The sequence below is a fragment of the Psammomys obesus genome, unplaced genomic scaffold, assembly GCF_907164565.1.
Source record: "Psammomys obesus unplaced genomic scaffold, mPsaObe1.curated_primary_1811, whole genome shotgun sequence".
NCBI lineage: Eukaryota > Metazoa > Chordata > Mammalia > Rodentia > Muridae > Psammomys > Psammomys obesus.
The window spans coordinates 28,746,311-28,760,479 of NW_026590062.1; the positions used below are offsets into that span (position 1 = coordinate 28,746,311).

Here is a 14,169-nt window from a genome sequence, read left to right on the forward strand (position 1 = left end):
TCTAGCTAGAAATCTGTAAAGTAGAAACAGTGAGCCAATAAGGCAGCCCTCCCTGGAATAATTAGTCTCCTGGATAGCTAGACTAGGAGAATAGTTAAGACTAGGAAAATAAATTAGTAATTAGAAATGTTATTGGAAAGTATAAGAATAATCAACCTAAAATATTTCTTTTTCAAAAATTTTATCTGTGTCAGTAAATTATACAACAGTTTAAAATTTTAGTTATTTTATCTGCAGACTTCAACATTTCGGAATCTGATGATACAGAGTTAGAGTCAACATGCTTCCTTATGGCCTCTATTTACACTGAGGGTCTTGTATTTCCTTTATCCAGTTAACAAGAGCAGAACTACAATCTGTGAATCAGCATGCACAGGACTTAAGTGACAGACTGTCATACGGCTAGAGACTACTATGATCACAGAGTATCTTACTCAATAAATTAGATTAAACTCTGCACATGTAGCCTCAACCTTACATTTACTTATCCAATATAACTTAAGAAAGAAGAAAAAGCAACCAATTAAGCACAGCTACTGCATTATCGCCAGCACCCAGTTTTAAGCAGAGGCTCAGAAGATATAAGTACAAATAAAGTAAGCATTTCTTGAGCAACTTCTGGATACAAACACTGTAATAACTTCTGTAACAGCAAACAGAAGAGGAGCAGATCCTCATTTGAGTGCAGAGACTCTTTTTCTCTACATGGAGATACCCCTGGTCTCCTTTGCTCCACAAAGATTATTTGGCAAAATTTTACAAAGCTAAAACTCCTTGTAACTAACAATCCCGTGTGCTTTAATCACAAATAATTACCTATTTGGTGCTAATGAATGCAAGCTCCACAGAATGGAATTCAAGTCTACCAGTTCATTACTCAGAAGGTAATGGCTCTCTGAGCCAGTGGTACTATAGCAAGATCTAGCCCCAGGCTCTTAGCGTATAACAACTGGGTGGCAGGAAAATTTTCACTTGAATTTTCTAACTCACATAAATATAAATAGAAGACCCATTATCTATTGATAAAATAAACAAACATCAACACAGCAGTTTAAATAAGGTATGAGGTACTGTTTTTTGTAATGGCCATCAGCTATTATGAGAGTAACCCAAGTGCTTCACTTACTGAAATCAATGAGAAAGCGTCCAAATCCTTGCCTTTGGTGCTGGGGCATGATCATTATGCAGGAGACATTATACTTCTGCTGGCAAAGCTTTTCCTGAGGGAAAGAGAAACACATCAAGTATGTCAGAGCTCTGCTGCAGTGGGCAATTCCCTGCACCTGCCACTGTCCCTGTAAAACTGTCCACTGAGGTGAAAGAGTGGCTGGGTCAGGACCAACCACAGTAATCCCACTGTGCCAATCCAACCATCAACTAACAACAAACCTTCCACTCTGGTTATACTTCTCAGCTGCATCTTTATTCTACAAAGTCAGGACCAAAAAATAGGAATAATGAACCTAGGAAATGTGAACAGAGTAAAACAATTCTGACGGGAGGGAATGACTGCTGCCTTTGCTCACACAACTTGGGAGATGAAGAAAATCCCATGTAGAATCACCCGGTGGAGTAAACTGGGATTTGGCGGACAGCCCTGCTAAATGATAATCTACAACTCCGCAACAGCAATCTGTCTTCTGCCTCTGGGCAAACACCCCAGAGAAACAGACATGTGAGTAGATGTGCACAAATGCATTTCTCCTGTGAATAAGAGGGCAAAGTAAAAAGCTAGAGAAATAATTAATCTGCATCTCAAACCAGGAAAATCAAACAACCAAAAAAGACAACAAGAAACCCCAAAGTCTCTGAACAATAGTGAGACCAAAATACTACCCACAGCCTAAAACCAGGAGGGAGTCTGGATAGAAAGACAGCTCTAAAAATTAAAGAATTCGCCATTCTCATGGAGTATAGCATCAGGGCAGCAGTATTCATACTACACAGACACCAACCAAGGCCTACACAGAGAAGATCTGGAAAAGGCTTCTAAGGCCGTGAGTGCTGTGGACAAATATAATCCACAAATGAGGCTGACCACAAATAGAACCACATCAGAGAATTACTTCAGAACACCGAGATCTTTAACGAACCGGTTTCAAAGACCACAGGAAAGGAAAAAGTCTAAAGGGCAGAATTAAAGATTTCTTGCTGTGAAAGAAGATGAGGCCCTAGCTTCTGTGTATTTGTAGTTGTCTGTGGCATCTCTAAAATACGAGGAGTGCATTTTCTCTAGAAGATAAATTGCACATCACTGAATGTGCATGCCAGTGGTAAAGGCTCAAATAATTAATTTTACTGTGCAAAGTAAGATAAGTGGGTCACCCTATCTAAAAAGAGATGTACTCTGCACAAAGAGAATTTATATCCTTGATGACATTCCTTTCTCTGTCCAGAACTATTTCTACCCCAAAACAAAAGTTTACTGAAATCCTCTCCCTTTCTTAATAGATATTCCTGGGCTGGGGAGATAGCCCAGTAAGTAAAGTGGCTGCTGTGTCAGTGTGGGCCTCCAGAAACATAAGTCTTAGAACCATATAAAAAGGAGGAGGTAAAAAGCTGGGCGCGGCGGGTACAGCCTTTAACCCCAGCATTCCCAAGGCAGAGGCAGGTGGATCTCTGTGAGTTCCAGCACAGCCAGGGCAACACAGTAAAACAAAAATCAATGAATCAAAAAAGGAAGAAAAGAAAGAAAGATGGATGGAAGTCACGCAAAGCAGCTGCACATTTACAATCCCAGGGAGGATCTTTGGAGCTGGCTGATGGTGCGTGTGTGTTTGGGTGGGGCATGGAGGGATGGAGAATGGAAACAGAGTTTCACCATGCAGTCTAGGCTGACTGCCTTAGCCTTCTGAATATTTAGATTAGAGGCATATGCCACCACACTGGGCAGATAGTCTAGCTTTTTATCCTCTGTGGAAAAGGCACTTTCATGGAGTGTTTCATGAACATTAAAGAAAAGCAGATCCAATAAAAGTCACTCATCTGCTGGGCATTTGGATAATTACCATCTTTGTTTATGTAACTATTTTCTTAGGTGTTCACTTAAGGAAGGTTGAACACCTGGCCAACACTTTGAAACACAGTTCTCTTTTCATTTGCATGAGCTATCAATAGCAGTTTCTGAGCAGAATAATGTGAAGGAGATGATAAGCCACTGCTCCTCAGGGTGCAGTCTTCCCCATGCTGACTGCTAGAGACATGAAGGTTTCCCATAGGCAAGACTGCTTAAACTAAAGTACAACACAGATCATAAGAGGCAACGGTGGAAAACCAGTCATCTATCAGTTTGGCCATCAATCGCCAGTGTTGTTTTTATTTTTTAATCACATTTATCCCTTGGTGTTTGTGTGGGGAGGGGAAGGGAGGCTAGTGGGGAAAGGCCAGGACTCATTTGGTAGGGGAGAACTGACTTCCACAAGTTGTCCACATGCACCATGGAATGTGTACACCCCCTCCACACACACCAATGTTCTAACACATTAGATACTGTTGACCACTGAGGGAAGAAAATGAACCAGACAGACTGAGGTCATAATGCTACATCATAGGAAACTTCATGTTGACACCACTTCAAGGGGGCTTAACATTTGGAAATCAAAGATGCTAGGCCGTTTACAAGGTGGCAAGTGGCAAGGAGAGGTCACATGACAGCAGCACATGATGCTGGGGTCCTTTATACACTCCCTAGGCACCGATTTTTGTTTGTTTGTTTTTGTTTTTCCAAATGAGCACTAAACAAAAAGCTGAGGTTTTCAGAAACATGAGCCACTTACTCAAATTATTGTCACAAAAAAAGCCCTGTTCAAAGAACTGGGCTCCACTAAAAACATTCGAGAAAGAAAATGAAGGTCATGCTGGCTCGTGTATTACCTTAGAGAAGTATCCAACCAGATGACAGCCTTTTTCATCATTTTTTGTAAGGACATAAAAAAGGAATGGCTCGACATCATAATACAATGTTTTGTGGTCCAGGAAGAGCTTGGCTAACAAGCAAAGGTTTTGGCAATAAATTTTGCTCATATTCCCATCAACCTAGCAAAAGAGAAACAGACAACATTATTTAACAGAAAAATATTACTAGAATATACTCGTTTCTTTTGTATATAATTTTTAAAAAAAGTATAATTTTATTTCTAAATCCTAAACTCTTTAAGGTTAAAATACTCTGTGTTAACCAGGAAATAGCTGTTATTGCAGAATCAGAACCCCACCTTTCCTCTTGTTAAGGTAAAATCAAGACAGCTAACATCTCCTTAAGCTCATTCAAGAAATAGCAATATTAGCAAAAAGTCATTTCACTTGCAATTTATGAGTTAAAATCTATCAGGCATGTCCTCTTATTAAAGGAGCCAAATAAATCTAAATTAAACAAATACAACTTTTACCATGTATGTCAACCTTATGTTATTTTCAAAAGGACTTCAAATAAAAATAAAATAAATGAACTGTTTTATTCTGATTCAAAAGTGTGCATTAACAGCAGAGGCCTCCATTTTGGTTTTATCCCAAGTATCACTTTAAATATAACTGGAGAAGATAAAATCTCTGTTGGGACTTACAGAGAGAGTAAGATGAATTTCAACCCATACTAAGTACCATGATTACAGCCCGCTTCTCTTCAAAATAAAAGACTCAAGCTGTGATACTGACGGCTTCCGACAGGAGCTAGGCACAGATGCCAATTTCTTTGATCAAATGGAGTGACTTGCTGAAACAGAGGGCCAGGCAGACCCTGCACTCTTCTTCGGGGAGATGGATATTTGCTAACCCGAGCTCTTTAGCAATGAACTTGACCATTCTCGAGTCTCCTGTGGACCATACAGGTTCTTATACTGCACAAATTATTTTTAGATTTCATATAACTATTTCCCTTGGACAGAATCTCAGTCCCACACATAGCAACATAATCAAGTACAGGGAGCAGGCACTGAGGAAACAATTCTCTCTTTAATTAGGGAGGTTTTGTTGTGTTTGCGAGTGTGGTTCTTCTGGAAGCGGTGCTGTGTTACTGCACTTGAAAAACAAGGAGATGTGCATCTGCGCATCAGAAACAGATGAAAATGATGCAACAAATTCTGACCAACTGTGAAATGTTTAATGAAAGTGGCAGGTACAGAAAAGACTCACAAAACCCATCACCCGTGACTATATATTTGTTTTAAGTTACAGAAAACATCTAAAAGTTTTCGTTTATGTGACAGATATATTGACTCAAAATGCTGGAATAGGACTTTAGGACTTAGCCCACATCCTCAGTGTATGAATAAACTACAAACCCACTTCTGGGGCACTTTCATGAATGTACTGTCCAAACATATGCCTAACAAGACTGGTTCTCTTGCCCCGAGAAGACTTCCTGATGAATAGAGCTCCCACCACATAGGCTCACTCATGATGATTTATTTAATAACTACTTGAAGCAAACAATATGTTTTGCCGTCTGGGAAAAAATGAACAGTCATTTCAATGTTCAGCAAAGAAGCACATAGCAGAGCTGACACTAGCTCTCAAAGGCCCCTTGAGACCAGCTCTATGTGCCGCGCCTCACTGGGCTGGCAGAGTTGCATCCCAACATTAACAACACCAAGTGGGACGACCTGTACTTGGGTCTCCCTCACGTCAGGGAGGCTCCCCAGAAGCCAGCTCCCACCTCCACCCCCCCTTCTGCTCATGGATATGTGGCTATGACTGTAGGCATTTTTAGTTGTCACAAATTGATAGAGGGGCAGACCACCAGCAACTGGGGGGGGCAGATGGCAGGATGTTGCTAAACACCTTCAAACGCACACTACCATTCCTATACTATGTATTATCACGCATGATATGCCAGAAGTGCTCAGGCTGACAAGCCTATGGTTGGCCTTTAAGGAGAAGTAATAGAGAAGCCTCACAAACAATTCCATTTGCCCTTCAAACTTGCTAGAAAGAGCAGGAAGGGGGCTTAAAACAAACAAACAAAAATATATCTCTATATATACCACAGCCAGAGTTTCCTGACCAGTCTTGGGGGAAGAAAACCAAACAAAAAACAAAAAAACCTATAAATCTAAACCCATCTGAGAAGGCTCTTAGTTCACATGGGAAAGTCACAATCTGCTCCTTATTCCCCATGATGGAGAGATACTGGAGGCCAGAGAAGAAAGCAACTGTAGTGCGGAATGACACATCTAAGCATGAGCATTCTGAAAGAGACCCCAAAGTACACCAAGATGGCGACAGAGATGACAACACAGCAAGGAAGCATAAGTGTGCAAACAGAGCGAGGAGAGTAAGGCGGCATTGAGACACTGAACAGACAGGACCATGAGAAAAGAAAGCTTGGTGCTCTCACTGTACAACTGACTCAGCTCAACTTGATCTCCGAGCCTGACAAGAGAAGCCTGGTTAAACATGAAAACAAAGACTTTCTGAAAACACAGAATGTCTTCAGGAAACCTACAACGACAGACATGTGATCACAAGGGATCCCTGTAAACAGCACAGTTCTCTACGGGTGGCCATCCACAGAGGCTGGGAAAAGTTCCCACATCTGCTGGGATCTCATCAAAAGGATTTAGCCACCCTGGCACGAGCTGGACGGAAGCACAGGTGTTTGTGTACTAAGCAGATATGTACAGCTGCTCAATTCCCCGGAAGAGTGAGGACCTGCCAGACACTGGCTGGAGCTGCTAAACAAAGCTAATTTCTCCTGCCAAAGACTGTGGAATTTATAAAGAACCAAGAAGATCATAAATTCACTGGTGAATATTTTATTGTAGACAGGGATTGGGAAAAGACAAAAAAATCAATGTGATGAAGGAAGAATTCTTCATCATTTTAAATGGTTGCTTAATGTGGGTAGGTAACTATTCCAAACCATGGGGCTATTTTAAAGAACAGCGTGAATCTCAATGTCAAGACTGAATATACACTGTACTCTACACACAAACCATTCAAGTACACAGTCAACAGTCAGGAACATTAGGGTTCAAAAGGATGATGTTTTGTTTACACATGCTTACCTCAAACACTGAAAGCTCTCTCCTTCGGTAAATTTCGTTCGCTGGAGGATGAAACCATCCACACTTCTTTGAGTGTCTTAGCAAAATATTTTTACTCTTCATATATTTAAGACAGAATTCACACAGGTAAAGCTTTGGTAATCTGTCAAAGTTTTAAAATCAAAGAATCTATCAGAGCAATCATACTGTTCAAGGGAGAAAAGCTAAACATTGTTCAATTTTCTCTAAGACATAAAATGGCTATAGAATCTTTTGAAACCGTTTCAAAAGAGGAGAAAGAAGCCAGGTGTGGTGGTGTACACCCTTAACCCGAACAGTAGGGAGTCAGAGGAGGGAGGGGATCTTTATGAGTTTGAGACCAGCCTGGTCTGCACACCTAGTTCCAGGCCAGACAGAGCTACATAGTGAAACCCTGTCACTAAAGGGGAGGGGGAATCTAGTAATAAAGAAATAGAAAAATCTTAAAATATTTTAAATAAAATTTGTAATGTGTTCTGATTTTATTTTGTGACCCACCATCTATTTACATGGTTCTCCTGAAAACAGGGTTTTTACCTGGAGTCATTACACTAAAAATCAACAATTCAGAATGCCATCTTTCAAAGTGACCCAGTATATTTTTCAAAATTTAGATTTAATGTCATATTTCCAACAGTGTTAATGCACAGCGCTATGTGTCTGTCTTTTATTAAGTGAATTTATTATTTTAAAAATGATATAAATACCTATGAGGCCGTCTTAAAGGTGGCTTCTCTTTCTGCTTGTGGATGAGGAAGCTGAAGTTTATCATGCGCACACACATCATATATTGGTCTAAAGCAGTTAATACAGGCCGAAAATCAAAGAGCATGTTTGTTTTCTGCCAATTCCACTGTTGCTCTGATTTTTATGTATTCTTTAACTTAGTTGTCTATACTCAATGATGGAGAATTACAAACTACACATTCTTTAATCTTCTGAAAGTAACAGTAGTGTCTAAATAGCAACAACTAAGGGATGATATATACTAACTCACAGATTATAGATACCCACTTCAGTGACCGGCCAGCAAGTCTTTCCAGGCCACTTTACGCACATAGTACAAAGATACATACATTACTCACATACATTTTCACGTACCATGTGGTACCAAGTGGTACATAACAAATACTTGCATTGGGCAGACAAAGCCCGCACTCCATATTCTATTGACCTTGTCATCACTTCAGCTACGCTAGCCATCCACTGAGACTTAGAATTTTTCTTTTTTTATTAAAATCATTTTTGAGAGATAATCTCACTTTGTAGTCTGGGCTTGGAGTGTAAAAACCTGAAATTCTGCTAACACCATGTGACCTGATGTGAGCAACAGAAGAATGCTGGGTAATATGGCCACTGAGACACTCTGGGTTATTCTCAGTTAAAAAGTGAGATCTTCCGATAGCATTAATTTATCTTCTTTTTTAAGAAGGGAAATGACTTTAAGTGATTTGTGGAAGGGTCTCCTAATGTTACCAGTCACATGCCCCTTCCTATTTTTTCTATTATACTAAACTTCTTGGAGAAAAACCTTCAAAATAAAATATGAGAAATTAAAAATAAGATTTATAGCCGTAACTAGAAGAAAGCAAGTGGAGGAAATCTATCAAGTACCTCTAAATGGCTATTTTTTTTTTCCTGATTTGGTTCCATATAAAACTAGCATTTGTTCTTTTAACCAAGCAAAAACAACATGGCCTCAAATTTCAAAGAAAAATTCATTTTGGGTTTTCTGAGGCAGGTTTTCCTCTGTGTAGCCTTGGCTGTCCTGGAACCCATTCTGTAACCAGGCTGGCCTTGAACTCAGAGATCTTCCTGCCTCTGCCTCCCAAGTGCTGGGATTAAAGGCTTGCACCACCATCTCCTGGCTCAAAGAGAAATCTGTAACACCTGTGGCTCCTAAGGGTGAAGGAACATACACTAACAGTACAAACACACACCGCAAAAGCAAGCACATGGCAAACATTGCTGACTACCAAAATTTATGTTTGCTTATTTATTCATTCATTATTTTCTGGAGACAAATTTTCATGGTCACCAAATCAATACGTAGGGCTAAAGATGACCTTCAACTTCTGATCTTCCTGCCTCCACCTCCCATACACTCAAGTGACAGAGGTGCACACCATGATCTGTTCTACGTGGCACGAAGCGATGGAACCTGAGCCTCATGCATACTAGGCAAGCACTCTTCCAACTGGGCTATCCCCTCAGACCCCAAATTTGCTCTCAGAACCATTCATTCTTGCTTTAGAGCCAAGCGTCATCCTTCCTTTCACACACAGCCTGCCAGGCTCAGTCCGTACCTTGCATATTCCTGTGGGTAAGGCGAGGAGTACCAGGTTTGGATTTCATACTTTCCAAACTCTATCACTGAAGGGTACCGACCACAGTCTTCCACTCCACTTTCACACTCTATTTTCTGATAAACAAACAACAAATCGTGATAAAGTACAAGTACCAAGAAGAGTATTTCATTTACATTGTTCTTTTTCATATGAGGCTACCCAAACGTATCATTGATAGCAATTACGAATTTTCATGCTGCTAAAACAGAAATTATTAAGCCTCTTTGTACATAATTCATAGGCGCACAAAATAACATCCTCACAACAAATATGTCAAAAATGGGTAACAAATGTGATGCAGGTACTTCCCAAAGTCTATAAACCGGGTCTAACAACACACTGCACCAAATTCAAACTGGGAAGAGAAGTTGGTGCAGCTGCTGCTACACCATCTTCCCACACGCAGGTCCCTGCTCCTACAGAAGTTGTAGTTAAGCACCTGTGAGTTATACCTGTGCAGTGTGAAGTGGCGTGATCCTGTGCTTTCCCCTCCTCCCATGAATCAGGCTACATGGGTCTGCATAATCACTGTGGTAGCCTCCACGGCTAGTATACTGTCTGACATACAAAAAGAAATGTTTCTTGAAAAAAGCCCCTTAGCTTTTGGGCTGGTGAGCTGGCTTAGGTAAGGTATTTGCCGCCAAGATGGATAACCTGAGTCTGATTTCTGAAACCCACATGGAGGAAACAGAGAAAAACTGTCCCCTGACTTCTACACCTGCTATGTGTGACCCCCAACAAAGCGAGTAAATGTAGTTTTAAAAAGAAGCTTTCCATGTGGTAGCACTAGAATTGCATTATCTTTCAGATAGTGATTACTGTCCCTTACCTAGAATATTCTCATCACACACACACACACACACACACACACACAATATTGAAGAGGGAAACCTGGCATTTGCTTCAGCTGAAGGGGAACAAACACAAAGCATTCTGTCGGGGGCAGAAAAAGGAATGAAAATCACACTAGTTCTTTGGATTAAAAGCACCACTAGCCTTCAGCATGACTGGCTGCTACTAAAAAAAAGCCAGAAGCCCACAATGGACAGCGTGATCTCATTAAAGGAAAGCCTAGGACACAACAATAATGGCCATACACTCTTGTCTACTGACAGTAGAACTCTGTAATTACTTGTAAGTGTGTCTCGGAGATGTCTATAGCCTGACTTCTCCATGTCTGCTGACAGTATCTCAAGTCGAACTGACATGTTAAGTGGAACCATTTAGAGAAATAACTAGACAGTAAAAATAAAGATGACTTCAATTGATTGTAAAAGACAACACTGCATTTATCAATGCCAAAAAGTTAAAAATTGACATATCTTCATATGGCTAGCCATCTGCGTCAGAAGAACCAGTAAATTGAAAAGGGATGTGCTTTTCAGTTACAATTTGAAATTGGTATTTTCCAAATGTCAACAAAATTATCAGAAATTAGAAGCTTTTTAAAAAAGACACACCTTCATTTTGTGTTTCAGTGTGTGCCCACATGCACGTACCTACGTGCTCTGCTCCTGTGAAGGTCAGAGGACAACTTTCCAGAGCTGGCTCTCTCTTCCTACCACAGGCTTTGGGGATTGAACTCTGTTGTCAGGCTCACCCTGAGCCATCCCACTGGCCACTATTGTTACTATTTTTTGGTTTTTCTCTCTATTAGCTTAGTTCTCCTGGAACTTGCTTTGTACTGCAGGCAGGCTGGCCTTGAACTCACAGAGATCTGCCTGCTTCTGATTCCCGAATGCTGAGATTAAAGGCATGTGCCACCATGACCAGCTAATTGTTATTATATCTGTATAACTAGTACTTCTCTGGTCTATTTTGTAAGACCACTTGAGACTTTCCCTATTTTGAAAAAAGATAATCCCGCAGTTATTGCTATAACTTGAAAAAAAAAAAAAAAAAGGGCACCAGCATGAGAGAACTCAAAGGACATTAATACCCTGCAGCCTCACAGCAAAGGTCAGAGGCTGCAAATCGCACAACTCTCACTACTGCTATGTGGGATCCTGGCCTTACCTCCCAAGACAGTTCCTGGGCCTGCTTAAAAACATCCAGATCCTCTTCAGTCACGACATCCTTGTTTCCGATCACATTTACATCTGTACTTTCTTGTTTGATGCTTATTTTAATTTCAGTATCTGTCATTTAAAACCAGCAGAAAGTGTATTCACTGATTTGAAGCATGGGTGACCAGTTCATATTACCAAAATGGTACCAAATTAGCACAGTGGGCAATCAGGGATCTCTTTTTCATTGAGTGATATAATCTTGTTTAGCTATAAGCACTGCTCACAGATCCAGCAGTAATTCTTTCCCTACTACAACTAAATTTTCAATTGAACATTATATATATATATATATATATATATATATATATATGTTATTTTTTAAAACAAATACAAGGGAAAGCAAGAACAATACAAAGCAAAACATAGTTTTTCAATCAAGATTAGAAATTATGTCTAGTTATAGCATTCCCATCATTAGTTTTGAGGTCATAAAATCTACCAATTTTTCCAAACAACATATTTTGGCTTTTTGTTGGATAAAGGGTAACAAATGTAATGGGGCCAATTTGTTCAATGAACTTCGGAAATCAGTTTTCTTCCTCAGGTGGATGGGTACACACGCACACACACTCAAATCCAATGCACACTTCACAGACTCATGGATCAGGCTCTGTTGAGACGGGAGCAGGATGAACTTCGTCATGAGAAAGCAATGGCGTAGAGGGAGAGGCAGAGCTCAAATGCCTGGCTGGAAGCACTGCCAGCACACGCAAAGGCGACACTGGCTACGGAGGCGGCACAGGAGAGAACATGGCAGAGGCATGGCAGTGGCTACTCATGCGGACTACAAAGCCAGAAGCAACGCTATGAAGGCATCTGGGGGGAAGGGGAGTGCCTAGTGCCACTACAAATGGAATAAATAATAGAAGGCCATGGAGTATTAGTTCGAATAACAACATTTTTGGAGGTTTAGTCAGCATTAGAAAAGGTTGAGGTGTCTCTGCATGTGTGTGAAAGTGAAGAGGACAGAGAAACAGCTAGAGCCTATGTCACGGACAGGAGTCGATTTCTTGGTTCTCTTGGGGTGGGGGTGGGGGCGGGGCGCAGGTTCGGCTGGAGCTTTCACCTTTTGCTTACCATCATCCTGATCAGGGTTAATCCTTCCGTCTGCCAAGCTCCCCTTCCCTGGTGACGGGGTCCCCATCTGAGGGGTCACTTTATATTTTAATCTGCCTAGCATCCTGTGCTTTTTAAGAAAAGTTGTTCGCTTGAAGTGAGCAATGGCTTTAAAAATATGTCCTCTAGTCATTCCCCAGCTAGAGGAGGGGCGAGAGAGAAACCTGCTCCTAAAATCTTTTTTTCCAAAGAAACGGGCTTTAGCTTTTGCCGTGGAAGAGAATTCTGTTTTACGACGCATGCGTTTGGGTGGTGCATAACTTGGGTGTCCCTTTTTTCGAGACTGTCCCTGAGTGGTATAGATATGAGAAAGTCCATCAAAGAGTGCCTTCAGCTGGCTGTTGTTAGTAAGACTGCTAAAGGAGGGCTCACTGGACTGGCTGGAAGAGCTCTGGGCAGAGGCAGAAGAGGTGGAAGTGCTGGACTTTTGTGAACTGGGGCTCTGACCAGAGATGGGGGTTGGGGGCAGAAGTGCAGAAGGTGGAGGTTTTAGCTTTTGTGTGGTACCTGTAGCCAACACATGAGAAGTGCATGACTGTTTCTGAGAGACCTTTTTCCTTGGACGATAGTGCTTTGAAAAGTCTATTATTTCACCTCGTGATCTGCGACCATCAGGTGATGGTGTGAAAAACTTAGTAAGGCCATCAATGAGCCCTTTGGTTTTCTTGTTAACTTTAAGTGTAGAGGCAGAAATGTAGGTGGAGGAGGTGGTGGAGGTGGTGGTGGCACCAGGCCGGGTGGGGTCTGTAACAGCCAATCTGCTGCTTGAGTCCTTCCCAGACGCAGCATGACCAGATGAAGGTGTGGTACAGACTTTAGTCTTTTGACCCCTACCAGGTGACCCCCTTCCTGTGAGTGCATTCATGGATCCTTCATCACTGGTTACAGACCTAGGCAAAAATTTAGAGAGTCGTATCAGCATTGGATAATAGAATGATAAAGGTATCTAATAACAAATCTATAGAAACTAGATGCATAGTCAATGTACTTGGACTTCAAAAAATTAATTGCAACCTTAACAAGGGGTTTTTGTGTGTGCCACCACCTATGTTTCTTGGTGTCAGGATTCTCCGAGGGCCCATCCAATAGGTACTAGGAGAATCCATGTGGACCCAAGTGCAGTACAAAGAATAATTTTGAAGACACTAAAAAATACCCAAAGCTTTCAGAATAATTAGACAAAAACAAGTCATCCCAGTATTGTCCACGTAATCACGATTTCCTGAAATACCCTTTAAGAATCATTAAAGGAAGTCGGCCACATTTGTGACCCAGGGCAGAAGAATGTCCTTACTCTAGTGAGAAGCAATTTTTCACTTAGTTTGGAAAAATTACCCAAATTGCATTTATTTGGGTATGTCTATAAATTTGTACTAAAAAATAAAAATAAAGATACCCTCTTCTAGTTTATGTTCAGGATGATTAACAGCGAGTAATACTCTCCTAGGAGAGAAGACAATTACAGCATAAAATATTGCTGAAAAAGGACAACTGCAAAAAACAAAAACAAAACAACAACAAAAAGAAAAGAAAAAGAAATGGTTAAGGAGAAGCGGCGGCAGATCGGACATGACATGGGAGTCATTTCCCCTCGTGAGGTTGGGCTCTGGCCAC

The 14,169-nt window shown here is 41.0% G+C and overlaps 1 protein-coding gene across 6 annotated transcripts in view; it reads right to left on the reverse strand.

Moving 5' to 3' along the window:
• Kat6b (lysine acetyltransferase 6B) overlaps positions 1-14,169 on the reverse strand; it is a 164,900-nt gene that overhangs the window by 33,050 nt on the left and 117,681 nt on the right. For 3 of the 6 annotated variants that reach the window (XM_055606194.1, XM_055606193.1, XM_055606195.1), the window contains 6 exons: positions 13,390-13,445; positions 11,387-11,508; positions 9,329-9,444; positions 7,005-7,146; positions 3,874-4,035; positions 1,127-1,220 (listed from right to left, as the gene is read on the reverse strand). In XM_055606194.1, coding sequence (XP_055462169.1) covers positions 1,127-1,220; positions 3,874-4,035; positions 7,005-7,146; positions 9,329-9,444; positions 11,387-11,508; positions 13,390-13,445 — 692 coding nt within the window. Of the gene's footprint in view, positions 1-1,126; positions 1,221-3,873; positions 4,036-7,004; positions 7,147-9,328; positions 9,445-11,386; positions 11,509-12,516; positions 13,446-14,169 lie in introns of all 6 variants that reach the window. The other 3 variants (XM_055606191.1, XM_055606190.1, XM_055606192.1) reach the window with 2 other exon arrangements.